At 32.7% G+C, this 27,289-nt stretch overlaps 2 protein-coding genes across 2 annotated transcripts; one reads left to right on the forward strand and one right to left on the reverse strand.

The window, feature by feature from the left end:
• Window positions 1-140: 140 nt before the first annotated feature.
• On the reverse strand, window positions 141-9,803 carry LOC134243738 (B-cell receptor-associated protein 31-like). Its single transcript, XM_062725978.1, has 8 exons — window positions 9,618-9,803; window positions 8,235-8,328; window positions 7,266-7,366; window positions 5,374-5,521; window positions 4,757-4,895; window positions 3,283-3,373; window positions 2,483-2,583; window positions 141-1,268 (listed from the first exon to the last, which is right to left on the reverse strand). The coding sequence occupies exons 2-8, from the start codon at window positions 8,324-8,326 to the stop codon at window positions 1,230-1,232; spliced, it is 711 nt and encodes a 236-aa protein (XP_062581962.1). The 5' UTR covers window positions 8,327-8,328; window positions 9,618-9,803; the 3' UTR covers window positions 141-1,229.
• An 89-nt stretch (window positions 9,804-9,892) lies between these two features.
• On the forward strand, window positions 9,893-25,292 carry LOC134243718 (dynein regulatory complex protein 11-like). Its single transcript, XM_062725950.1, has 17 exons — window positions 9,893-9,982; window positions 10,284-10,374; window positions 11,091-11,327; window positions 11,646-11,765; window positions 13,446-13,637; window positions 13,911-13,982; window positions 14,335-14,543; window positions 15,644-15,752; window positions 16,110-16,226; window positions 16,747-16,971; window positions 17,081-17,208; window positions 17,946-17,956; window positions 22,131-22,417; window positions 23,013-23,096; window positions 23,464-23,641; window positions 23,948-24,186; window positions 24,961-25,292. The coding sequence occupies exons 1-17, from the start codon at window positions 9,972-9,974 to the stop codon at window positions 25,102-25,104; spliced, it is 2,454 nt and encodes an 817-aa protein (XP_062581934.1). The 5' UTR covers window positions 9,893-9,971; the 3' UTR covers window positions 25,105-25,292.
• The last annotated feature ends 1,997 nt before the right edge of the window (window positions 25,293-27,289 follow it).

A 27,289-nucleotide genomic window follows, 5' to 3' on the forward strand; every position in this document is an offset into this window, starting at 1 on the left:
GGGTTTTTAAGAAAAATTAATTTTTAATAAATATGTGTAGTAAAGACATGGTTGAGCTCCAACTATTGCAAATAGAAATTAAGTTTTTAAATTTAAATGTACACATCTTGGTTGAAATATAACCATGAAATATAAAAAAAGATATTTTATACATTTATTGCACAAATTATCTCCAATATTTGCATGCCTATAAGTGCAGGATAACTGATTTTCTTGATCATTCAAAAAGCTATCTATTGAACAAATCTGCAGGGAACTTGCTATAATAACCCAAAAAAGCAAAATTTTAAAAAATATCTTTCCAGTCATTTTTTTTTTTTACACTGGTTCTTTGTAAATCACATATTTTTTTTTTTAAATAACACTTAGCAGAGAAACTCTTGATATTTTTGCACATGGATGTATTAAAACACCTAAATTCTGTTCATGAACATAGGTGTTACATTAAAAGCTAATTTCCACTCCTCTGAAAAATAAAACAAAATTGAATATTTTGCACACAGTTTATGCACATAGATGTACACAAAAATAGAAAGAAAATGTTAGCTACCTAAGTTAACTTAAAAATACACTAACTTTAAATTCATCAAATACAGTTTTTTTTTTCAAGCATATAATATATATGCACTCGAGGGTAACGCCTAATCACATCTATTCCAAGGCATTGTCTTGTATGCTTCACACAATCAGTGCCTGTATGAATTCAATCAAATCGAACAATCCTCTCTAAGATTTGCTAAAGTGAAATGGTCTTTGGCTTTTCTTATATTTCATCCAAGGAAAATACTATAAATAAATATCATTTATTGATATAAGGGTCATATTCATGAGAATTGTCTTTAAAAAGTTATTAATTGTATCGGTATATCAGAGAGTAAAAATACAAAGTTATAGACCACTGCACTTTAACAATGATATTGAAAGAGAATTTATTATGTACAAAATTAGGTCCAAATGTTGTCCAGACAATGATTTCCACAATCCCTTCTAATATCAAAGCTATAAAGTAAATATAAACACCACAAGATCTGATACAAAACACAAGTTTTATAAATAACGATCAATAAAATAACATTAGTTCTACAGAATTAGGTTTCTGTCTGACTTGGGAATACGAAAATACCAAGCAGCAAGGGTGAAACTTGGAAAATATTGGTAATTCTCATTTATGATGCAGCTTTTACAACAGATTTTGATTTCTTATCACTGTTGTGTAGAAAATCAGCAAGCTAGTTGTCTTTCTTTGAGCCATCTTTGTCAAGTTTTTCCTGAAAATCAAATTTCATGTTACATTTTTGATACACAAACATACATGTAATTTATCTAATAACTTTGATAATTTGGTTATATTGACAAAATTGGAGAACAATTTTTTTAAGATAAAGACTTCTACATTTAAAATGCTTAGACGGATGGAAACATTTTATATACATATATGTTAACATTTACTTTTCTTGTTTACAATTATTGCTAACAAAAAACAAATGTAAACATAAATGCATAATTCTTCAGTGGAATTAATAAGTACATGAAAGTTTTCTGTGAGGTTGCTAAATGATCTCTCAGGACCATACTTTATGTCTTTTTAATTTGATATTTAGCTCCCACCCCGAACGTTGCAGTCCCCATACATAAACATTTATTAAGCTATGTCCTTGTTCTCTCAAGCAGCGATTTTTTTCCACCCATTGGAAAAGGGTCTGGTACCGGTTCAATTGGGAAAAATAACATCGAAGAAAAACAAAGGAGAATTTTCTCTTATTTATGCAAATGCAACGTATTTTGCACTTATTCCAACATCAACCTATAACTGCTTGTTTTAAAGAATAAACAACAAGTACTTCTTGTTTTTTATATCAACGTTCCTTGTTTTCACATTGTCATGCTTTCAATTTGTCAAAATGTATGACACTACGCTGTCTAACCAACTGCTCCCGCCAAATTACAACTTTCTCTACTTTCGATTTAAGCGGAAGTGAAACAATTAGTCAACTTGTACAATGTTTCATTTAACAAGAAATACGATGTCGTAGTAATCTTTTGCTTCACAGTTGAATTGGGAATTTTTAGTCACAGAATTGGGAAAAATTAACCTTTTTTGGCATTGGGAATGGTGCTGTTTATCGGTACCAGTTATATAAGGAAAAAAAACGCTGTCAAGAAAATTTAAATTTAGGTTACTACTGAATCTTGTAAAGATAAAATTAATTGGCCTAATTTCAAATATTCATCCTTCTAGTATCACTGATTGATTGATTCTTACTTAAAAGTAAGTAAATTATTCTCTAGAAGTCCAATAAGTACAAGAAATTCAACTTTTTTAGTTGGGAAAAGATGCCAGTATACAATGTGAGATCAAAATTTAACACAGAAAAAATATAAACTGTCTGAGAAAAAAAATTACCAAAAAATGTTTGGTCATAGCATGTTGTGACTTAGAATTTGTCGTAAATTCAACAAGTTAAGACATTTCCTTTAATACCTGTAATTTTTCATGCTCCTGTAGCAGTCTGTCATATTCATTGTTTGTGCTTGTAGCTTGAGACTTCAGTGTTTCTAGATCAACCTTTGTTTTCTTCAATTCTGTAAAATAAGTTATTCCACTTTAGATACATTTTTTGAAAAGTGGCATTCAAAGCAATTTTAAAATATGTGTACGTATAGAAATGCATATATAATACATGTACTTTCTTATTCTATTACCCACCATTTTTATTTACAATAATTATGCTTGGAACAGAACTGATTTTAACATTACTCCTTGAAGGCTTCATGTAATTAGCTTTTATCCAACCAGTAATCTACAAATTTGTCTGAAGTGGATAAATATACGTATAAGAAGAATTTTTAGCGAGGATTAAATTTTGGCATTATTAGCGAGTGTGTTGAGATAGCTAAAATTGAATATCGTTAAAAATTAATTGTGTTTTCTTTGTAATAGCTTCTTTAGTGAGCATTTTAAAATCACTGAAATTACATCTCGCTAAAAATAAAACACTAATTTTTACGGACAAACTGCTAAATTTGCATCTTGCAAAAATTTCCACATATATATGGTATACTGTATATAGGGTTGTTTTCACCCCATGTTATTTTCGACCTTTCACACTTGCAGACAATGTTGCCCCATTTTAAATTCGCCCAGTCATAGTTTTATTTATGAAATTATACTGTATTCTTTGAATTTGCCCCGTTTTAAATTCACCCAAATGAGGATAGGGTGAAAGGGTCGAAAATAAAACGGAGGTGAAATTTTCCCTGTATACAGTAAATTCCACACACCTTCTTTAGTCTTGACTAAAGCCTCTTTTGTCTGGTCCAACTTCATAGCGAGGCTCTTCTCTTCTGGATCTAGGTCTTCATATTCTTTACTCTGAAATGCCATTGCGAGAAAACATCAGTTTTTAATTACAATCATCAAGTAATTAATGCATAAAATCCAGAATGTGGTAATTTTAATGCACACATTATACAGATACATGTTTATACCCTCAACAATGCCCCAAAAGGTCATCACATAATGCAATTTAAAAGTACCAATTTGAAAAAAATAAAATGTTTGCCTTTAATTTTGCCTATATGTACCATTGTTCTGTTCAAAAAAGTTATTGTGTTTAGAAATTGAGTCTACAGACCACCACAAAAACATGGTTTACTTGATGTTTTAATCTTATTTGTTAATTTTCTACTCAGTCCGTTCTAGGCATTTAAATGTTTCTATCTAATGCTAATTATACCGTATATCAGTTTTTTTCCACATGTATCCAATTTCCGCCTTGTTCGTGACGAGTTCTGAATTGCGGAAAATAAATCAGCGTAAATATAATACAAAGTTTTCTTCTTGTAGTAGAGTTATTTCTCCATGCTTATATCATAGAGGGAAGAAATAGCGGGATCAGAGGACAAGCGCAAGATACCAGTAATAGGTATAAGCCCTATTGTTTGTTTACTAATTGACAAGCTAATTATATTGGTCATGTTCCTTGCGAGAACCTATTCTAATTATACCTGACCTGCTATTCAGTTTAGAACAGTAAATGACCTATGATTGCTTAAATCTTTAAAAAAATAATATCTGGTGATTTGAGAGTATATACGCAACACAACTTCCAAGGTGAAGGTTGATCGATCTATTTCTCACTCGTATGAAGTAACTAAAGCTTAATGACTTACATTTTTACATCCAATTCTTTCATAGGCTTAAACACTTGTTAATAATATAATCACTGGGACTTGGAAATAGTGAAAATTTCATTCGCATAATTTAATATACTGATTTAGGCTCTGATTCGCGGAAAAAACCTGATTAACGGTATATTAATTCTCTCTGGTAGAAGTGACTTTGTTATTTGTTACTTGTAGTTTGTCACATGTTAGATACTACCCCACATTTTTAACATTCTGAACCACATTTTACATGTTTGTTACTACCCAACCTTCTACCCCTCCTTCATAATAATGTTGTTACTACCCCACCTTGTTAACAGTGTTGTTACTATCCCACCTTGTTAACAGTGTTGTTACTACCCCACCTTGTTAACAGTGTTGTTACTATCCCACCTTGTTAACAGTGTTGTTACTACCCCACCTTGTTAACAGTGTTGTTACTACCCCACCTTGTTAACAGTGTTGTTACTATCCCACCTTGTTAACAGTGTTGTTACTACCCCACCTTGTTAACAGTGTTGTTACTACCCCACCTTGTTAACAGTGTTGTTACTATCCCACCTTGTTAACAGTGTTGTTACTATCCCACCTTGTTAACAGTGTTGTCCTTCTCCTCCATCAGACGTTTGGCCGCCGCAGTAGCACTCTCTGCCTGCTTCTTGTAAGCTTCGCATTGGGCACCAAGCTTGGCTTCTTCATTAATCAAGGTCAACAGACGTCTGATGATGCTAGAGCAAAAGAGTTAAATGTATCACAAAGTACTGATTTGTAAAGTAAGTCATTAATAGGAAGATATACATGTTACATGTATACCTTATGTAGATTTTAACATCATTATTCAAACCTTTTTTATTCTTCCTTGAGTGAAAAATTGATTCAACTACAGTATTTTATGACTAAAATAAAAATTGGTTAATAAAAATGAAAAATTACTGTGAAAAAATACATCAAATATTCACCAAATCACTGTCTTGCTTGATACAGTTTCAGCTCAGAATATGATTCAGAAGTAAATAAAAAAAAAATTTCAATTTCCACTCTTCTAGATAATTTTAGTACAATTTCAATAAATGTAGCTCTTTGAACCTGTTGAGGGTACATGCTGCTTTATGCTTGCAGTAATTCATGAGGAGATTTACCTATTCAAATTCAAGCAAGTTTGAGACTGGATACAAACTGTAAGCATAAAAAATAACTGTAACTTACAACCAAAGAAACAGAGCAAATCCAGAGATGTAGAAATTTCTCTGAGCACGGAACAATTTCATCAGGCCTACGTTGACGGAGTCTTGGTTGTGTTTTAAATCAACATTTTCCGTGGGTTCTGTGTACTTGTGGACTTCTCGAATAGAATCTTAAAAAAAGGGCATCAAATATACAACAAAATTTAAATATATCAAAATTACACTTCTTCTCTACTATGGCAATAATTTCTGTAGAATCATTTTAAATACCGAGTAGTGAAGGTCAATAATTTTGTGCAAATAAGTTTTATTATTTTCTGGTACATCATTTTGAACTGACTTATATAATTATACAAAACATTTCATTTAAAGGTGATATAAAATTGTAGGTGTGACCTACAAAAGCATGGATAAATATCTTCTGCCAGTAGCCACATATGAAAAATAAGACAAAATTCCATCTATAGCAAACATAGGTAATCAAAGATTACGAAGCTAACCTCGAAGAATGTTATCAGTTTAGGAAATGCAAATCTCGCATCATATTTTTATTTACAGTTAGTATTTATTCTGACAACAATATTCAAGCAAGTTCTGTTTAAAAGGGTCTTAAAGTTCATTGGGGATTGACCTGTTCCAAAAACTTGAACCTTGGCACTCGTTTGGAAAATGTGGGTTAGATCCAGCATCTGAAGCAAGTTTCCATTGTCCATCATCCATGCAAGCTTGGTCCGGGTAGGTCTCATAGTTACTTTGGAATAACCTAGTCACTCATCTGGAAAATGTAGGTCAGATCCAGCATCCGAAGCAAGACTAGTAGTGTCCATCCCTAGATGCATCAATCATGCAAGTTTGGTCCATATAGGACTGATAATTACTTGGGAATGGACCTGCTCCAAAAACTTTAACCTGGTCACTCATCTGAAAAATGAAGGTCACATCCAGCATCCGAAGCAAGTCTGGTAGTGTCCATCCCTAGATGCATCATTCATGCAAGTTTGGTCCGGGTAGGGCTTATAGTTACTTGGGAATGGACCTGCTCCAAAAACTTTAACCTGGTCACTCATCTGGAAAATGTAGGTCACATCCAGCATCCGAAGCAAGTCTGGTAGTGTCCATCACTAGATGCATCATCCATGCAAGTTTGGTCCGGGTAGGTCTTATAGTTACTTGGGAATGGACCTGCTCCAAAAACTTTAACCTGGTCACTCATCTGGAAAATGAAGGTCACATCCAGCATCCGAAGCAAGTCTGGTAGTGTCCATCCCTAGATACATCACATCCATGCAAGTTTGGTCCGGGTAGGGCTTATAGTTACTTGGGAATGGACCTGCTCCTAAAACTTTGACCGGGACGCCGACGCCGGGGTATAGCATAAGCTCATCTCGACTTCGTCGAGGTGAGCTAAAAATTACATATTAGATTGCTTACATACATTATGTATTCAAGTTATTTAATGCATAAATGTGCTTCAATTTAGAAACCCAAAATACAATAAAGTATATGACTGACATGTATATTTACTAATATACAATAAAACAATGTAATACTTTCTTTGTTTATTAGTATGGGATTTAATGTCGCGGCCGTTGCAGAAAAATACATACCCCCCGTAAGAGTTTTATGTAAATTTTTCCTGAAATAGCTGTGATAATAATTTCCATTCTTACAAACTAAGAAAAGCATTTTATTGTTTATATTTCTATCTGTAAAACAACACTTAAAATAATTATATTAAATATTCTAAATATTGTATTATAGATGCATGCATCTTTGTATGCTTGATGGATGAGCCGTCGCTCAAGAAATCTAAACAGATAGTTGCTTTGTGGCATTTACCACCTGATAATCCACAATGGTTTGGAGTAGAAATTGAGGAAATAATATTCAGTGGATGTAAATATATATACTCACCCACAAACAAAAGCAAAAGTATTGCAATGAACACATTGAAGTAGATGTAGGAATATGATGATACATTTGAGACAATCCGTGATCTGAAAATCTTCTGCCACCTATGAAAAGAAAAACAAACTTCCATCAATTGTACATAAAAAATATTATTACTCCAAATATTTTACTCAGTGTAAATCATCTTTGCTTGCTAAGGTCTTCGTGACCTGCTACTCTCATCATGAACCCAGTGCCTATAGTACCGGTGCTATCAAAGTTTACGAGATTGTTTATGTCACATGACTCAAATTTTAATACCGGTATTTTATCACATATGCAAGGATTAATTGGATCATTGGCAGAAAAAAAAGTGTATCTAAAAATTAAGGCATTTTATTTCAAGAATATTTTATAATTATTTCAGAAGCACATATCAAACAATGAAATTTTTTACACCCCCCGCTTGAAAAGTGGGAGGGTATACTGTAATCGGTATGTCCATCCGTCTGTCCGTCCATCTGTTACGCTTTGGGGTACCCATCTCTTATCCGCAACTCCTCTTACACCAGTGAGTGAAATTTAATGAAACTTTCACAGAATCTTTATTACATATTGCCATTGTGCACCTCTTATTTTACTTTTTGATCCGACACATATTTTGGGTTTCCCGGCCACAGCAAAACATGGACTTTGCCATTATAACCATATGGGAGGTGGGAGTATCATTTAGTGAGCTCATTGCTCACAGTACCTCTAGTTTTTATTAAGGATGCAAATCTATAAGTAATTCTCGACATTTCTGATCACAATATATACATTTCAGCTATAATTTGTTTTGTTATCATTCAGAGCTCCAGATAATTTTTTACCCCAAAGTGTATTTCCTCCCTAATTTTCAAATCAATGCAGATTTTGATTTTCAGCAAAATGAAAATGATTAATATGGTACACTTTGTCCATTATGCTACACATGTAATTTAACAAACATACCTGGCAGGGGAAACAAATGGTAGAAGTAACACTATCACAACTCCTATTTCAAGGTACATAAAAGAAGCCACAAAGGTCCACTGCAATGCCATGTCTGTAAAATAATTCATTCCAATATTTAGATATAGTTGTATGAGGAAAGGTGAAAATGAATGGCTGGACCGGGACCCCTGCATCACTAGTCAGGTGTTCTTCTGATGGTTCCATGTTCGTTCGCCCTAAAAATTGTTTGCCCAATTTCGCGTTCGCCCGATTTCCCATTCGCCCAGAGTCCGCTCGCCCTAAAACTTGTTCGCACAGAGTCCGTTCGCCCTAATTTAATGAAGAATAAAATCTAACGAATTTCTATCCAAATTTCTAGTACATTGGAAATAATGAGACCGTCAAACGTTATGCATATTGTCACAAATGGTCACAATTAATAAGATGACTTAATTTATTTATTTAATTATTGTATTAATAGATTTAATTATCTATAGTGCACACACAAAATCATTCAAAAAACATTAGAATCAGATCAAAAATTAATTAAGACTAAATAAACATTGTTCCTCGTATCAGAATTAGAGAAAAAATTTCCCAAGTCGTAAAGGAAATAAATAGAAAAAAAATGTCATGTATGTTATTTTTTTAATTCATATGAGTTTATATATACAGTCAAGTATATACATGTATAAGCATTGGGCGAACCACATATAGGGCGAACAAGATATTGGGCGAAAAATATTTCGGGCGAACAGACTCTGCGCGAACGGACTCCCGCGAACAGGTAGATCGGGCGAACGAACCCGTTACCTCTTCTGACAGAGCCATCCAGCCGGCCGATATCCAACAGCCCAAACCATTACTTAGTGAAACAATGTAATGCGAGATTTTTCTGACTCTAACCCCTGCCTTTTTATATAATGACATGTGCTGGGAACCCCCCCCCCACATGTCATAATATAAAAGCGGGGGTTAGAGTCAGAGGAATCTTGGATTATTATGAAAAATGTTGTGCATTTCGAAATCTTAACTTTTATGATGTAAACTTTTCAGTTCCTCTCAGTTTTTAAAAAAATTGTTTAATCCATAATGTTGTTTAGTCAAGCAAATATCTTTGGAGACAGTGCCATGTTTGTCCTTATTACATTACCAAATTTAATGAAATTATAATAAGATTTTTTTTTCTTTTCAAATTTCAGGTATTTTCTTTTTGAACAATAACAAAGGGTGTTGTCAGGTGTTGGATATAACAAAAAAAGAAAAAAATATATAATTAAAAAAATAAAATCCGCCTATCCAACACGAATGAGACCTGAATCTAAATTTTAACATGTTTAAGTTTATGTGGCCTACATCAGTATACCTGTTTAATTTTTTAACAGTCTCTGATCTACTCACCTCTGCTATTTGCAAACTTTTAATCCCGTCAGAAATTAAGGAAGTGCAATCAAAAAAAATATATTGAGCGTACTTCAACACGTCATGCTTCCAAAATAAATGACGAAAGAGACGATTTTTTTATTTACATATGACACCCTCTACAACGTAGAAAACCGGAAGAACATTCAAGACTTAGACTGGTTCTCTGTCGTTAATGAACGTGCTGCATGAGTAAGCGACCAAATCAAGGACAGAGAACCAGTACTATCAATCGTAGCTTCTCGGGTTTTAACTGAATTGGTTGAGTAAATGTCCGAAAGGTTGCGATGAATTGTTGCCATGTAAACAATATGGCGTTGTAGTTTAATAATAATGTCTCATAGGTAAGAAAAGAAAATTTTGATATTATTAGTGTATTTTTAAAGTATTTTTTATAGAAATGTTTTTGTAATAAAATTGATAAACTTATTTCTTATAGAAAATGATCTAAAAATTCAAAGAAAGATAATTTTTAATCGATGCATGCCCAGTACGTATTAGCACTTTTCAATGAACTGTTATAATTTGGTTTACTACTCAAGGAATTTGATTCTGCAGAAATCTTAATCTCAGCGCTGAGATTACAGAAATCTTTAACACATAGATTTCTAAACAAATCTGTACTGTGTTTGTTTTTCTTTGTAGTACGTACAACAAACAATGGCAGGAGGCCCAGTCCTCCCTCATGGATCTCCTTCAACAGGAGATACCAGAGCAGCCACCAAAACCAGAAAAGGTAGGGAGGGATTTAAAATACAGTGGGTGTTAATTATTAAAAAATAGAAAACATGGTGTAAATGCTTTCTTGCATTATAAGACAATTTATTAAAGTAGGCTTAAACATTTCATCATAAGCAGGGTTATCCCTAAGTCTGGAGGTGCAATTTCCCCGCCTATATTGTTGGAATATATATCCCCCAGTTATTCAGTACTCCTCAAAAAACTCCCAATTAGCATAATTAAGAGAGGAACCCCAGATCCCCTTCTACTTTCCAAATGCCCCCCTCTATTTCAATTCCTATTCACCCTGATAAGCTACAAGCCTACAAGCATGCATGGATTCATACACCATGAATCAAACTCATTCATTTAATTAAATACAAATAAATACAAATTATTTAATACTATAATTGTGACAATATCTCATGTATACAATTTGATTTTCTTATTATCAGTACATTTAAAAGCTAAGTATTTATAAAAACATTTGTTAAGAAAGCATCTCTAAGTTACACAAAGTCAAAGTGAAAGGCCTTAATTAATTATAACATATTACAAGAAAATATCATTTGGGAACTTTGAAATAATTAAGCTTTGAAAGAATTATATCTTATAATTCTTTAATAATTATAAATTAAATGATGAAACAAAATCATACACATTTTTATATTTCTTTAAGTTATTCATTAAGTTAAAATATATGATTTTCTAATGTATTCTTTGTGCATGCAGGATCGGTTGGCTGCATTCCAGTTGCTGGCTACGATGTATATAAAATACATCCAAATCTTTAGGAAGCTGGAGCAGTGTTACGACCAGATTGTTCACCCCCAGAAGAGGCGAGTATTACGTCACGTCTTGGATGGAACCATGGGAAGAATATTAGAACTGAAGCATGAAATGGTCAACCTTGAGTTCTCAGAATATCACTATTTTGATGATGTTTTGTCTGACTTGAAATTGACTCCGGTAAATTCATCTGTATTTTTTGTTTTAATTTAAAAAGGTTAAGGCTTTGGAGATTATAGTGTTCATGATAAATTTCTAGATGAGTTCATAAAAAAATAATTGCTTATTTTTTAAATAAGGTTATTTGTAAAATTATATTTTTAATCTTGTTTTAGATAAATCACTTTTTAATAATAATCAACAACTGTATAATAATTAATGTTACAAAAACATATGAAATTAATCTTGGCATATAATTTGAAATATAGATCATCTTTCTTGCTAGTAGTGTTATACTGTAATTCTAATGTTATGTGGTATTTGCATTGTTTGTTTTAGAATGATGTAGAGATCCCTATTCCTAAATTCTTTATTAATGAGAGATATGACGTCTTAAAAGAAAGAGAAAAATTGTTGGGTAAAATTCTGGCCAAGATTGGGCCCCAAGAAAAAGAAGATGTAAGTATATGCATTTTAAACTGTATTCATAATTTATGACTCCTATTGTATCATATGAACAATAGTGTCAATTTAATTGTTATAAAAATTGTGAATGTTTTTTTTTTTTTTTGATTCTCTATACACCAGCTTATTGTTCAGTTGAAAAGCTTAATTTCACTGATATTTCCCTTAATATATCCAAGCAATATACCTTACATGTATATGTATTAACACAAGCTATGAAGAAGACAATTCATTTACCATGCACTTATAGGAAAATATATTGCATTTATAGATTTTTCCACAATATATTGTGCAAATATATTATTTATAGTTCTTTATTAAAACAATTGCTACCTTCATAAAGTTACATGAAAGATACAATTGAATGACTGCATTTATGAGATACATGTACATGAAATGAAGTTTGCATTGCTTGATTCACAGTAACTTCATTTTGAATTATGTTTCTTACTCCAGCGTTTAGCATTTGTAAGTGTTAATGCATACAATATGTAATCAAAGACTGTGTTTATCAAGCTTATCTGCTAAGATCTTTAATTTTAATAGAATTCAGCAAGAGTTTGTAACAGATCTCTGCTTGACACGTATAATAAGCTCACAGCATTTTAAGGAAACTTTCTTTGTTAACTTTTAGTCTCTTGTTAAATATTATTGAACTCACTGAAACTTCAGTGATGCTTATACATATTAAGCATAATGTGTTTAATATTTTAAAAGACATAAACTATATCTGAATATATTACATTTATTGGGGCAAGTATTACATGTAAACTGCATTTAGCTTGTTTGTACATTATATTAATTGCTACTGTAGTGTGCTTTATTCATGAACATATAAAGTCAGTGACTATAACTAAATTGCTATAGATCAAGCCTAAGATAGCAGTTTTAAATGAATGATATACTTGTAGGATTGTCATAAATTACATAGAATGATCTAACTGCATGCCAAGAATGAGAGTGAAATGACATTTGAAATTCTGAAACAATCTAATCCCAATAAACTATAAACTTTTTTTTTGTATAATTGAATTTGCTTTCTATTTTATATTCAGAGGTACATTGTTGTATTAAAAAGAAATTTCTGATCAAATTGATGTCCATCTGTCTGTCACGTGAATTAAGTCTGTAAAGTTTTCAAAATGACATTTTCTAACTTCTTCTCCAATCAAACTAGCCAGGGCAGAGAGTTTTTTTGGTTGAGGGGAATTTAAATTAGTTCACAGGAGTTAGGGCTACATTCTCTTCAAGGGAAATGATTAAAAAGTATTTAAATTTGGTGCCAATCTTCTTCTCAAGAAACAATAAGCCAGAAAAGACAAAACTTAAGTGAAAGCTTCCAATTAATTAATAAGGTAGATTGATTTAAATTTCCTTCAAAGTATGACCAATTTTTTTTTAAAGTTGTATGGATGATGTTAGGTGAGTATTATGGTCCATGGGCCTCTTATCTTTGTAATTTATTGGCAATGGTTAATACACTATAAGAATGCAAAAATTCTATGTATAGACCACTTTTCCATTAAATGGTACAGGTGTAATTAATCTCTTACCATTTTATAAAGATATAATGCTTTCGTTTGATGATGATCCCTTTTAAGTTTTTTCCTATAGAAAAAAAAAATGAATTTCAAGAAGAGGCAAAATTCAATTTTCATTTATTTTTTGCTGCAGCAAAAAGAGGAGCTTAAAATGTCCCTGGAAGATGCCATTAAGCTGATTCAAGTCCACGAGCGAGCTCGCCAGGGAAGACTCAGGGCCAAATTTATGAAGGAGATTCGAGAACAAGAGGAACGAGACAGGAAGGCTCAAACACAGGGTGCCCCTACACTCGACCCTGACGTAGCCGCTAGTCGAATTCAGAAGGTACGCTAGACATTATCTAGTATCAGACACTCTGTACTTTAATTATAAATGATTGTTGCTTGAATTCCAAATAATTTCTTCAAGTAAGTAATAAAACATCACTAATATAAACATGTAATTGTCGATCTGAACAAAATCATTGTACACTGGTAAAAAAAGAGAAAATTTCAGCTGTAAATATGAAGATAACTGAATTTCTTGATAAACACTGTTTAACTCTATAACAATATGATAATTTAGTCTGTTGAAAGATGTAAAACTTTCTTTTCTTAGGTGTGGAAAGGTTTTGCACAAAGGAGAAGAACCAAAAAAGAAAGGGATGAAGAAATGATATTTATCGGCATGGTAATTAAAAATATTCTTTTTTAAAGTAGAAACATATTGAGGGTGTACATTTGGAGATAATGTATTGACCAGTGAGTGCCTGAGGATGAATTTACCTTTAAACTAACTGAAAGTTAATTGTCATAGCCTGTGCATTTCAAATGGGAATGAAAAGTTATGTAAATTTATATTTATTGTGTTTGAATCATAGTTTTTCTAGAATAGGCCAACAAATGTACATATATATCAAGATGTTTCATGTCAAATTTCGAATGACACTTTCATAAAAGGCGATAAAAAATTGATAGAGGCACTGATTAGTGCCTCTTGTTGCAAATTTTTAAATGTAATACTTGCATGATTATTTTCATAGGCACCCCCACCTTTACCCACAAGTATAAAGAACACTCCCCAGGCCTTGGCTCTGAAAACTGAGGCCACACGAAGGATCACCCAATCTAACCATGAAAATGAATACCAGCAAGCCCTGGGAACCATCAAGGAGAAGATCAAAGAAACAGAGGGTCCAGATATCAAAGAGACCATGATGGACCAGATCAGACAGTGGTTCATTGAGTGCAGGTGGGTCATTAAGGAAACATAGAATTTACAAGACTATATTAAAGCTTAACCATGAACCAAATCAAATGCGGTTCACCAAATACAATAATCAGGATGAAGGTGATATCGGGCAAGGGTTCACTGAGTGCAGGTGATTGTCAATGATCTTTGAGCAGATGAATATTGAAAGCTAAATTAATCTTACCCATGAACCATTACATGGGCATTGGTTTATTGAATGCAGTTAGAAATATTATACAGTTATGGAATGGGTTCGAGGGAAATAGCAACTTTATGGTTCCCCGAGGGAGGAAACTATTTCCCGAGGGAGGGAAATAGTTTCCTGCCGAGGGGAACCATAAAGTTGCTATTTCCAGAGTTCCCATTCCATTTTATTATACCGAAACAATCATAGGTGAAATCTTTAATTTTTTTTACCAGATATTCCGACATTTAAAAAAAAACACTGTAGAGGCATAATCACAAATGCATACGGCTTAAAAGATTGTTTGAAAACTAATGCATAAAAATGTATCCGAGAACAATGAAATTATTTCTTAAAAGTATTTCACTGATATTTCGAAGAATCGTCATTGTCTTCATTTCACCTATAGAATTCAAGTATGATTTTGACATCACATGTCGAAAGGTTTTGACGTCATAGTTACAGTGCTAATAACATGACGTCACAGGCTCGAGATTCCTTGAACGCTCCGCGCACTGAACACTTTGATTGGTTAAAATTACTAATAAATATTCATGAGGGAGTAGTCCCAGGGAGTAGCTCTGATTTTTCAGGGAGTAGTCCTCAGATGAGGGAAGTAGTCTCTTCTCAGGGAAATAGAGTTTTATGGTATTAATTTTATATAGAGTTATAACAGTAGAGGTATAATAAAAACAATTATCATCAGTCTGAGAGAAATCCTTTAAAGTTTTCAACATCTCGCTATTTACCCATCTGAGTTCCAAATCATAAAATAAAATAACATCAGTACATTTATCAACACATGAGTAGGGTCGGACATAGACTAATGTCAAATGTATCTTGGAATCAATGCAGATGTGATAAAATCAGACATGACAATATGCACTAGTATAGTTACATTCCCTGTCACTTACAGAGATGCCCAGGGGAAGTTTCCTGAATATCCAGATGAGGATGATGGAGGATCTGCTCTGATCTTCAAAGAAAAAAGTCCAGAGGAGCTGGAGGCTGAACTGAATGACAAGGTCAGTCAAATCAGGATCAGAGTTCTAGAATGACAAGGTCAGTCAAATCAGGAGTTCTAGAATGACAAGGTCAGTCAAATCGGGATCAGAGTCCTAGATAATAGGAATAATTATTGGATCTCCTAGGGTCTGTGGTTGGATGTGATTTTTTATTCCACTTATGTTTTTTTTCTCACAGAGCCTTGGTGAGTGAATAAAAAGGGACATGATTTTGAAAAAAAATCATATTGAACCAATGAGCATAATCAACATGCAGCATGTAAATGCATGTAAAAATTTCAGTGTAAAAAATTAAACTCTGCATGACTGTACTCCTAGAAACATGAATCGTTAGCTATAGATCTCCGTTAATTACAGGATGGTGACAAGAAAGGAAAGAAAGACAAAAAAGGAAAGAAGGACAAAAAGGACAAGAAAAAGGACAAAAAAGGAAAGAAAGATAAAAAAGGAAAGAAAAAAGGAGGAGATGATGAGGTATTTTTAATTTTGGAATAAATGACCAGATTTGTTGTTTAAAGTACCACATAACTGTCACAGAGGTATACTGCTATGTGTCTTTATAGTCCTAGCTTCCTTGTTAGTATTTATAATGTACCTAGTACATGTAAAGTGACTTTCAAGGGGTTGAATCTTTGCTCTGACTACATTTAAAATAAGGCAGCATAAATACCATACATTTATATGCATTTGAAAGGAAAGAGTCATTTGTTGTATCAGTTTTGAATTTATTTAGCTCTTGCATTTGTTATGAAGGAGAATCTGGTTTGATCCATTTGGAATATGCTGTTTATTTGCTCTGTAAATCAGTGGTAAAATTTAGTTTTACTTAGTCTTTTTGCCACAAAATGGCACAAAAAAAAATCAAATCCTTCAAAGTTTTGACATCTAGAGTAACCCAAGCTTCTTTTTTTCATGAATTACTAATATTTTGGTCATGTTACAATACAGCCAACTAGTTTATGAACACTGAATAAATTATAAATCTATGTTTCAGGAAGAGGAAGAGGGCTGGAAGATGGCAGAGTCTAGCTTTGTTCCATCTATCAACGAGGGAACAGAAAAATTCAAATCTGTGTGGATGACTCGGGATGAAAAGGATAACTTTTCTCAGAAACACGATGCTGAACTCATCAAGGAAGAAAAACGGAAAGAGGTGGAAGAAGAAATCCGCATACAGGTGGATGAACTGATGAGGGCCGAGCTGAAAAATCTGAAAGCTGTAAGAATATTATTCATTTCTAATGAACTTCAAAGCAGTTGTCCTCTTAGTTCTTAGTGAGGAAGATGCAATTTTCTTTTTACACTGGTGATTTGTGTTTGGATTTTAGGCTGTGGATAGAGACAAGGGAAAGAAAGGAAAAGGAAAGAAATCTGGGAAAAAGAAGAAGAAGAAGGGAAAGAAGAGTGGAAAGAAAGGAAAAAAGAAGAAGAAGGAAAAGGATTTGACTCCAGACAGGTAAGACAAATTACTTTTAAGCATACAATTAAGTCTGATTTTGCTTGCATAAAGTCTTTTTGTGGGCTCATCGGATTCTGTTATTTACTGCTTCTGATATTTACTGCTTTTCTGAGAGTTACTGTATATGTACTTAAAAAAGCGGGTTTTATGTTTGCCTTAGCAGCTTTGGCGCAAACAACAATGCGCTAATTCATGAATACCACAGAGAAATCATTAATATATAAGATACGCAATACAGACATGTGTAGCGCTAATTCATGATTACAACAAAAATTCCATATTTAGGATTGCGCTAAATTTTGAATACGTCAAATTATGTACACATATAGTATCAGTAACTTATCACAAACACTTTACCAAAATGCTTTAACGTATTCCTTAAGATTTCTTAAGATATTTGTTAATGCTCTAATATTTACAGGTAGGTATTAAAACAATGTGATGTTAACAGTAGCATAATACATGTATATATCCATTGTTTTTTTTCACATTTTGCAAATTTTGCGGAAAAAGATTTGTACAGTTTTTATTTAGCACAATTTAGTTTTTGCGATATCAAACAAAAAAAAAATGAAAATGAGCCCATGCCCTTTAGTGCACATGTCAGCATAGATTCCGTGACAGTTTTATTTTTTGGAATATTAAAAATGGGTCCCCACATATGCAAAAAATTTAATGCTTTTTCCAAAAAAATAAAAATGGAAATACCATTATGTTTATGTGACTTTTTGTAGAGATCCTATCTGTCTGCTAAAAAAAATACAATAAAGCCTGTATAGAAGTATACTATATACTACTTTTTTTTTCTTTATCAACTTTTTAGATATTATCATCACGGTTCTCCAAGATATTAAGGATTTTCGTAGCAAAGCATAGACTTTGCCATTTTAAATATCTTTGCAGTAACATTTAAACATATAAACAAGATAAAATTTAAGGTGCAGTCATTTTTACAAAGCCTGGTGCACATATTTCAAATTTTTATGACTTTCTATTTTTTTTCAATGTGACACATATTTCTGGTTTCATACAGACAAGGGTGTTTTCGTGGGCATAACAGTCAGATGTTTTGACTCAAAAATAATTTCGATATCCTGTTGAATTTTTGGTTAAAATTAAATATTTCCTAAAGTTACAAATTTTAATTTTATGAGTTTGTCTTTATTAGGTTTCATTCCTGCAATGATGACATACTGTACATCTGAATTATTTTCTGTAACATAACATTTTTTCCCAGGGTCCCAAGCAGTTCATGAACAGGCCCCACTAACAAAGTCTGTCCTCCTATAACCGGCCCTGGGGTAACATTTTAGAAGATTCTAGTCCAGGATACATTAAAGAGAATCGGAGCCAACATTTTGACTTGACAGCTGCCAATATTCGGGATTTGATTATCCTGGAAAAGATGGCCTTAAAATGCTCATTCACCTTGTATTCAAGGTATTTAATTTATTGATTTAAAGAGAAAATTTTGTTGAGCTAGAGTTGTACTTGGATTGATTTTCTAATTTTTCTTTAAATGGATCAGTGTCCAAAATCATAAATTGTCAAATGATATCACACAAAACATACTTACGGAAGGTTAAAGCCAATGTTTTTCTCACTTTATTACAGTGTAACAAATTTGTCGGATATTACCTATAAATACATTTCATTAATTCAATTGAGTTTTATTGACATATGTAAGCAGCAGTGCAGATTGCAAAATATTTAATGTACACTTAATTACTGTTAACCTTGAAAGAGATGGGATTAGATCATGCAGACATCAAATTTCACATAATGCTTGTATATATGGGGTAAGGGCTGGGTATTGGCCAAAGAATTCGTATTGTGATATATTGCGATATTTTTAACTGTATTGCGATATGTATTGCAATATTTTTAATTACGCTAGAAATCCGAGGTGAATTAAATTCCAATACGTTATTAAAATGGCATTTTCTTATTATATTAACTTTAATTTACATACAGAATGTACCTAACTATGAAAAAACAAGGGAAATCAAGCAAAAGAAAAAAAAATCAAATTTTTGGTTTTATTATGAAAAATTTCTGCTTTGAAATACACCCATAAAACAGTTCCTGTCATCAATTTCTGTGGATTCATAACAAACCTTTTTACATTTGTTCTTATATTTAATGATAAAATTCAACATGTTTTGTAAAGCATTTTAACATCCGATTTACAAAACGTAATGAGATACCATATTGTTTGTCGGTATCATGCAATATTTAAATTTGTACTGGACTTACAGGGTCAATGAAGATGATTAAACAGTGAGAAACTTTTCGTGCCATCACCTACATAGAACCTCTGTTTATACGGTCTCATCCGAAGGACCAGTTTGTACATCCCACAGTGGGATTCGAACCTGCGACGTAAGGATCAACTCCATAGTCTGCGACTTGAGAGCAAACACTCTAACCATTTTGCCATGCGGGCGACAATTCAAAATGTAATTAAAAAAAATTAAATCTTTTATTTTCTAGTATCCAGGTTTCAGGACCCTCCTTCCCCCTGGAAACCCCCATGCATCACTGGTCATAAGATACAACCCTTGTACCGTCTGGGACTAGGAATGCCCATCATCCTTGCCTCACTAAAAATTAGAGCCTAGTTACGGCCTTGGAAATGATTCTTCCTCATGCATGTATTATATATGTGTCTGTCATGCTGCACAGAAAATATATCAAAGAGTTAAAAATTAATTTGGCTTCACTTTTAAATTTGTATGTGTTTGTTTTTTTTTTTAGTTTGAGCTCAAATTACTCTGACTATTAAATCAACAATATTTAAAACTCAATGTACAGGCAAAATGAGAGAGAAACATTGTCCAAGTCATTATTGATGCATACTGTAGAATCAACAATGTTCTTCATGGAAGATGAGTATTCATGCCCGATTTTGTTGGTCACCTTATCCAAAATTTATATCCCCAAAAACAGTTATTTATTCATTGAATCTTCTGTATATATATGCTACCCACCAAATTACTTCACAATGAAACAACAAAATTTGTCTTGCTAACAAATATTGTTCCCCATGATTTAAAATGATTCCATAGTATGACTGTAGAATGTAGTTAACTGTTAAATATATATCAACAAGGGGAGTAAAATGATCAGGAATCTTTATTTATAAATTATGCAAAATCAAATCACTTTTGATTTACCTTTGTATTGATCAAAATTGCAGATTCAGTTCTGAACTCAATCAATATACCGGTACCACGTGGAAAGACAATATCTGCCGGAAAGTACGTCTTTTAACGCGCGTGCGCAATGTACAGTTTCAATTCGCGGTGTCTTGTTCCGTTGTTCCAAAAAATATGGATTGCCATTTTGGATTTTAAATCAACAGACATATCATGACTTTATCTTTTGCAATAAAGACATAATTAAGATGGAAATATTTCATTAACTAGGTATGCTGAAAATGTGATAAAAATAATGATCAATGATATTTGTTAACAATTAAACACAGACCGAGACAATATATTTTAACATATATTTTTTCAATGTTAGACTTTGAACAAAATAACTTGGTGTTCAATAAGTCCATAATGGAAATTTGCATAGCGTATTTATAGGTGTACATTTTTCTTTAGAATGAACTTGAGGCAGGAACTTTAAACATTTTTAATTTAACAAATCAATTAAAGCTTGAATGTATTTAAAAGCACCATGAATGAAGAATATAAACAAAAGACTGATATACAGAGCTTAATGGTTGATTAATTTGGTTGTTTAATTTAACAAATCAATTAAAGCTTGAATGTATTTAAAAGCACCATGAATGAAGAATATAAACAAAAGACTGATATACAGAGCTTAATGGTTGATTAATTTGTTAAAACGTGATAAATTTTCAATTTGATAAAAAAATTGCCAAAACTTCAAGTCAAATTTAGAGGAATTCCACAGCAGAACTTTATTTATAAGATCTCTAAGTCTTAGACATCCCTTTTAAAATGTGTTTCAGTATTGAAAGACCAATATTATTAGAGTTCGTACTTACTTTCTAAGAATTCTTCGTATTTTTTCAGAGAAAATGAAAATGAGAGGCCCATGAGCCACAAAGCTCACCTGAGCAATTTTGACCCTGTTGTTTTTCACCTGATTCCTCCTTGTATATACCTCGTGTGGTCCAACCCCACCTTAAGACATATGATTTGGAAATTTTAAAATCTTAGTAACACTACCCCAGGATGCTTCCACATAAGTTTCAGCTTTTGTTCCCAGATGGTTCAATTCTTGAGAAGAAGATTTTTAAAGATTTTTCCTTATATTTCAATGGAAAAATTGATTTCCCTATTTGAGGTCCCACACTAGCCCCGGGGGTCATGATTTGAACAATTTAGATATAGATTTATATACCTACCCCAGAAGGCCTCCACATAATATTCAGTTTTTCTGGTACAGTGTTTTTTTTTAGATGAAGATTTTAAAGCTCTTTTTCTATATGTATCATCTATCACCTAGGGCTGTCGTACTCTTTCTCACACTTGCGGTTGTAACTGCAAAACCATTGCAAGCCTCTCCCTCTCACCCTGCATGACTGGCTATGATTGTCATTGTAATTAGCTGTAGTACCCCGCCCAAGACCTGTTAATTGTGAAACGGGACGAAAGCCCCCAGGAAATAGGACCCTTGGGAAAAATATAATAAAACAACCATACTGTAAATGTGTAGACTCGAACAAGAAAACATACAGGATATAAAGAACAATATTTACACTTACACCATAGGGGCATCTTAAGGGATTAAATCTAGTTAATTGTTACACTTATTAACAGTACCATTATGCAAACACCTATTCTGCACACAATGATGTAGGAATTATTACTGAAGATTTACAACCCCTTGAAATATTTTTGTAACTTCAATGTTTCCTTTACAAATTGTTATTTCAACAGTCAGTCACCATCATTTTTCATACCTTCAAGAATGTTCTGTATATACATCTAAATTATTTGCTGTAACATTTCGTTTTTTTCTCCCAGGGTCCCAAGCTGTTCATGAACAGGCCCCACTAACAAAGTCTGTCCTCCTTGCTGGCCCGAGGGGTACAGGGAAGAAGATGCTAGTCCAGGCTATCTGTAACGAGGTCGGAGCCAACATGTTTGACTTGACAGCTGCCAATATAGCGGGAAAATATCCTGGAAAAGATGGCCTTAAAATGCTCATTCACCTTGTATTCAAGGTATTATAAATTTATTGAATTAAAGAGAAAATATTGTTGAGGTGCAATTGTACTTAGATTGATTATTTAAATTTTTCTTTAAATGGATCACTGTCCAAAATCATTAATTGTCAAATGATAGCACACAAAACATAACAGAAGGTTAAAGCCAATTTTTTTCTAGCTGAATTACAGGGTTACAGATTTATTGGATGTTACCTAAATACATTTCATTTTTCATTATGAGTTTTACAATCATATGTACTTGATTTCCTGGATGAAGAATTGTCAAGTTAGTTATGTTTGTAACATTTTTACATTTCGTGGTGGACATGAATTTGTGGGTCTCTTCATACCTCGAAATCAACAAAAATTAACCTCACAAAAAATTTCTGATTGCACAGTTTACTAGTATTGTAATTGAAGAATTTTGTGGTGCTTTGATTCAAGTTCATCATGTTCATGCAGTTAAATAAATTTCTTCTGAGGAACAGAATTTGTTATTTTGAAATGACAACCACAAGGAGTATTTAACATCATATAGAAATACAGAATACAAACTTAAGCTGTTGAAGGTTCTGACTTGCTTGTTTTAATGTGTATCCTTTGATTTTAGGTGGGCAGAGAATTACAACCCTCTGTTATTTATATAGGAGACTGTGAAAGAATGTTTAAAAAGAAAATTCCCAAAACTGACCCAGTAAGTGAATATTTTAATACCAGTTTGAAGGATGAGCATGAAACGATATATGATTAATTATTTTTTTTAATATTTAAAAAGATAATTTAAACATACATGTACAATCATTTATTGTTGACACAATAACTCCTCTCAATACAGCTATAAAAATTTTAATTTAATTCCCCATATTTGTATCAATGCAGCTAAATACTTGTGCATCAATTTAATTTATTTGGCTGTGAAATGTTAATCTTTATTAATTTTTTAGATACTGTAAACTTCATGCAGTTGTTTAAAAAGTTGATACATATATAACATTCTTTATGTTTGAATTGTTACCTGTGTACAAGTGAATTCAACACCCTCTCATTCCTACTTCTTACAGACTGATCCAAAAAGACTTAAGAAAGAGCTGCCGAAGGCCATGAAAGGTGTGAAGTCGGATGATCGTCTGCTGTTGGTGGGGACCTCTCGGTGTCCGTTTGACGGGGAGATGAAGCCATTAACTAGTCTTTACCAGAGAATTATCCTCATTCCACGACCAGACTACGCCTCCAGACACTGTAAGAATTGATTAATAACAATTAAGACAATACCTGAAAATGGACAATGATATAATGTAATGGACAAGATAAATAAAGATAGGATACTTTTTAATATACGGTACATATGCTTGCAATCCTTTCCTTCCCCTTATAAAACATATGCCTTCCTGAGTCACATTTACATTTTTACAAATTGATAAATGATATTCAGTGAAACAAAAAATCAACCTTATTAAATATTTCTGTTTTGCAGAATAAACCTGTTCTCCATACTCTGACACAAATTTCTTTTTCTTATTTATGTTGTAAATAAATTTTTGATAGTACTGTGGAGGAGACTGATCTTAAAGAACAATGGCGTCATCACCAACCTGCTGGATGTGAGCTCCCTGTCCAAAGTCACGGACGGCTACACACCGGGTCACATGCTAACGGCCATCACCCAAGTCCTAACAGAGAGGAGGATCCAAACCTTGTCCAAGAAACCTCTACAGTCCGTGGAATTTATCGCTCCTCTTGCTCGAATTGACCCTATTTACAAGGAGGAGGAAGAAGCATTTAAGGTGGGCTATTATACATCTATTAAGATTACTTTAGCTTGATTGGCTGGTTAGAAGGTTTCAAAATTCAATAATGACCTGTCAGGTCAGGTTAAGGACCCTCTCTACACCAGTGCAAAACATTTTTTGGACATTGAGAAAAATATATTCTATAAAGGTGTTTAAATATTAAGCTTCTTTAATTAATTTTCACCATATGGTACGTGGCATTTACCCCCAGGAAAAATAATCAAACAGAGCACAATATCAGTAAATAGAAATCACTGTTAATTACTTCAGTAGAGAAAATATATGTAAATAACATGTTCAGTTAATTTATCTTGGCCTTTTAAGATGCTAAGAATACTTGAATTGATTACAAATTGTGTAATGTACTATGAATTTCTATTTTTTAGAATTTAGATCTTAGGGCAGATCACTCTAATTGCTAAAAAATACCATAGAATCAGAACTCTTTAGTGTGCAGTGTAGAGAGGGTTCTTAATTACCTGATAAGTCAGCTAGGTCTTGTGTCCTTATTTTACCATTTTGATCTCATAATGTGATATGTTTTTTCAAATAATTTAGTAACATGCAATGAGTCCTTTAAATACCTTGAAAATAATGAACATGTAACTCACATGAAGATATTTAAGTGATTTCAAAGTAATCCAGACCTTTGAATTACATTTCGTCTAATTTCACATGCATGTGAATGATTCAAATGTGGTAATTTTTTAACTGACTGTAGAAATTAAGTTTCCTGTTGTAATATTTAGAAACCTTTCTTTTTCGTAGGGATGGTATGCCAAGACACCACTGGGCAAGAAGCGGGCCAAGGCTGCCCAGGCCGATGAGGACGATGGAGGGGGAGGAAAGGGGGGCAAAGGGGGCAAGGGCAAAAAGGGCAAGAAAAAGGGGGGCAAGAAAAAGAAGAAATAAACAGTAATTAATGCATGATGGGAAAATTACTATCTGAGGACTGTGATATATGTTTTGTGATATGAGACATTTTGAAATGGAATAAAACGATAAAAACGGATTAAATATTTGTCCATGGATGGTGGAATGGAGAAATTTTTGATATATTGATATCAATTATACAGGTGATTTTAAAAATAAAAAAAATTTTAAAAAAATAGTATGTGCATATGTTAAGAAGTACATGTATGTTGAAAAAATGTTAGAAAATCATTATTTTACTCCTTGATAGCAATACTTTGCTTTCAGATAATTAGCACATGTTGGGTTTTGCTGTACATAACTATTTGGAGATATACAAGTCTTAATAAATAAGGACAGACAGAGGAATAAAATGTTTTTTAAAATGTCAGTTGTATGATAGAGAGATTATAAATAGCAGGAAATAAATATTGTGTGACAAATGAGATGGATTAGACTAATAAGGGGTATTCTAATCTCTGTCTCTAAATGTAAAACTACCAATAATTTACATACTCCTTACGTGGGTATATATCAATTATTTGAACATTTGAAGTTCATTCAAAAGAATGAGGCTATAGTGCACTTACTAAAGCTATCCCTATTCCAAAGTTCATTAACTTTATGTTTTATAGGTATTTAAAAAACAATGTCTTAAGAGCAGGTTTATCCCATGTTTACCCCTTTATCCTGTGGATATAGCTCATGTGATATTGTTTTCGTATCCCACAGTTGTGACGTCACAATGGGTTTTGTTTTAGCATAATTATGAAGTAGAATGAATTAGTAGAGTTCTATAAAATAACACTGTAAAACATTGATTGTGGTGTATAAAACAAAATGTAAAACATGGGATATAAAAAATGATTTGTAGTTGGATATGATTTTTATGAAACTTGTGTGTTTTTATCCCCTCACCAAGGCTCGGGGATATAAAACACACAACTTGTTGGAAAAAAAATCATATCCAACAACAAATTATGTGAGATATCCTATATGTATTACATGAAAGTATTAAATAATGCTGATAGAGCGACACTAACATTTGAGATGGGGGTCTAACAGTTTTGTCACATTTCTATTATTATTTGTATGCACACCAGTCTTCAGCAACATTTACATTGAGCTGCCACTTGTCCATTGGTCTCATTTGCACAGAAAGTGTACGGTATTTTCATTTAAACTTAAACATGTCCAATGGACAAATTGTGGCTCATATCTAATTTTTTGAAAAAGTCTCCAAACTACGGCCGATTTAGCCACTACCATAAATTAACAGGTCCCTGAGTGTCATCAATTGATATTTCAATCACTTTACTCACGTGACATTCAACGGTTCGATACACTAAACGCTTTCATTGAACATATTTCATTGTTTATGTCATTGGAAGTTTCTAATGTGACAATATCTATCGTACTTCCAACATCAAATTATGGAAGATTTTTGCATAAATTTTTAATAGGGTTTGAAGATTATATGTCAATAATTTTACTTTGTATTTTTCATTAGGGGTGTTTGAAAGAATTCTGGTCATTGATTAGTAAATATAGGGTGTCTGCCTATTTGCGGATACCTTAAATTCGAAAGTGGTCCCGTTCAAATTTCCGGAATTTGAGGCTTATACATGTTCTTTCCAATGACATTGTCTGTTACCGGGGTATTATAGGAATATGTATGACAAAAAATTCATTAGACAAGGCATAAATATCAAAAGCATATGCTTGTGCAATAATCATATATTAATTTAGTGATATATTGTAATGTAAAGATTAAAATGGGTAGCCGAAAAGGTTTCAAATTACGCACTAAAGTGCACTCATTCTTAAATTTTCCTGCATTTACTTGCTCAATGTTTTCAAACAAGAGCCCCATGGGCCTCATCGCTCACCTGAGCACACTGGCTAGGAAGAAGCAAACATCAGTTCAGTACTAGTATTGAAAAGTTTTAAGGGGGGACTTTTATTTATACTACCTCAGGATGCTTCTTCATCAATATTACTACATGCAATCATGGTTTTGCTGTTTTTAAATGATGGATGGATGCCAGACATGCACTTTTTGATCGGAAAAAGCTCACCTGAGGCTTGGTCTCAGTTGAGCTAAAAAAAAAATTCATATAAGTCCACTAAATAATTTGAAATCAATTCCCAAGTGAATAATTTTTCAAACAAATCACTTACAAAT

Source organism: Saccostrea cucullata, unplaced genomic scaffold (genome assembly GCF_032062105.1).
Source record: "Saccostrea cucullata isolate Sc308-1 unplaced genomic scaffold, CSIRO_AGI_Scuc_v1 ctg898, whole genome shotgun sequence".
NCBI lineage: Eukaryota > Metazoa > Mollusca > Bivalvia > Ostreida > Ostreidae > Saccostrea > Saccostrea cuccullata.

What these genes read in the sequence shown, in the direction of transcription:
- LOC134243738 (XM_062725978.1), bottom strand. Translation starts at nt 8,326, where the DNA reads ATGGCATTGCAGTGGACCTTTGTGGCTTCTTTTATGTACCTTGAAATA. An exon ending in ACTTTTGCTTTTGTTTGTGG is followed by an intron (nt 5,522 to 7,265) that starts GTGAGTATATAT and finishes CCTTTTTTTAAG; the next exon opens with ATTCTATTCGAGAAGTCCAC. An exon ending in AGGAGCATGAAAAATTACAG is followed by an intron (nt 1,269 to 2,482) that starts GTATTAAAGGAA and finishes TTTGATTTTCAG; the next exon opens with GAAAAACTTGACAAAGATGG.
- LOC134243718 (XM_062725950.1), top strand. An exon ending in GGCCCCAAGAAAAAGAAGAT is followed by an intron (nt 11,766 to 13,445) that starts GTAAGTATATGC and finishes TTTTTGCTGCAG; the next exon opens with CAAAAAGAGGAGCTTAAAAT. An exon ending in CAGTGGTTCATTGAGTGCAG is followed by an intron (nt 14,544 to 15,643) that starts GTGGGTCATTAA and finishes TGTCACTTACAG; the next exon opens with AGATGCCCAGGGGAAGTTTC.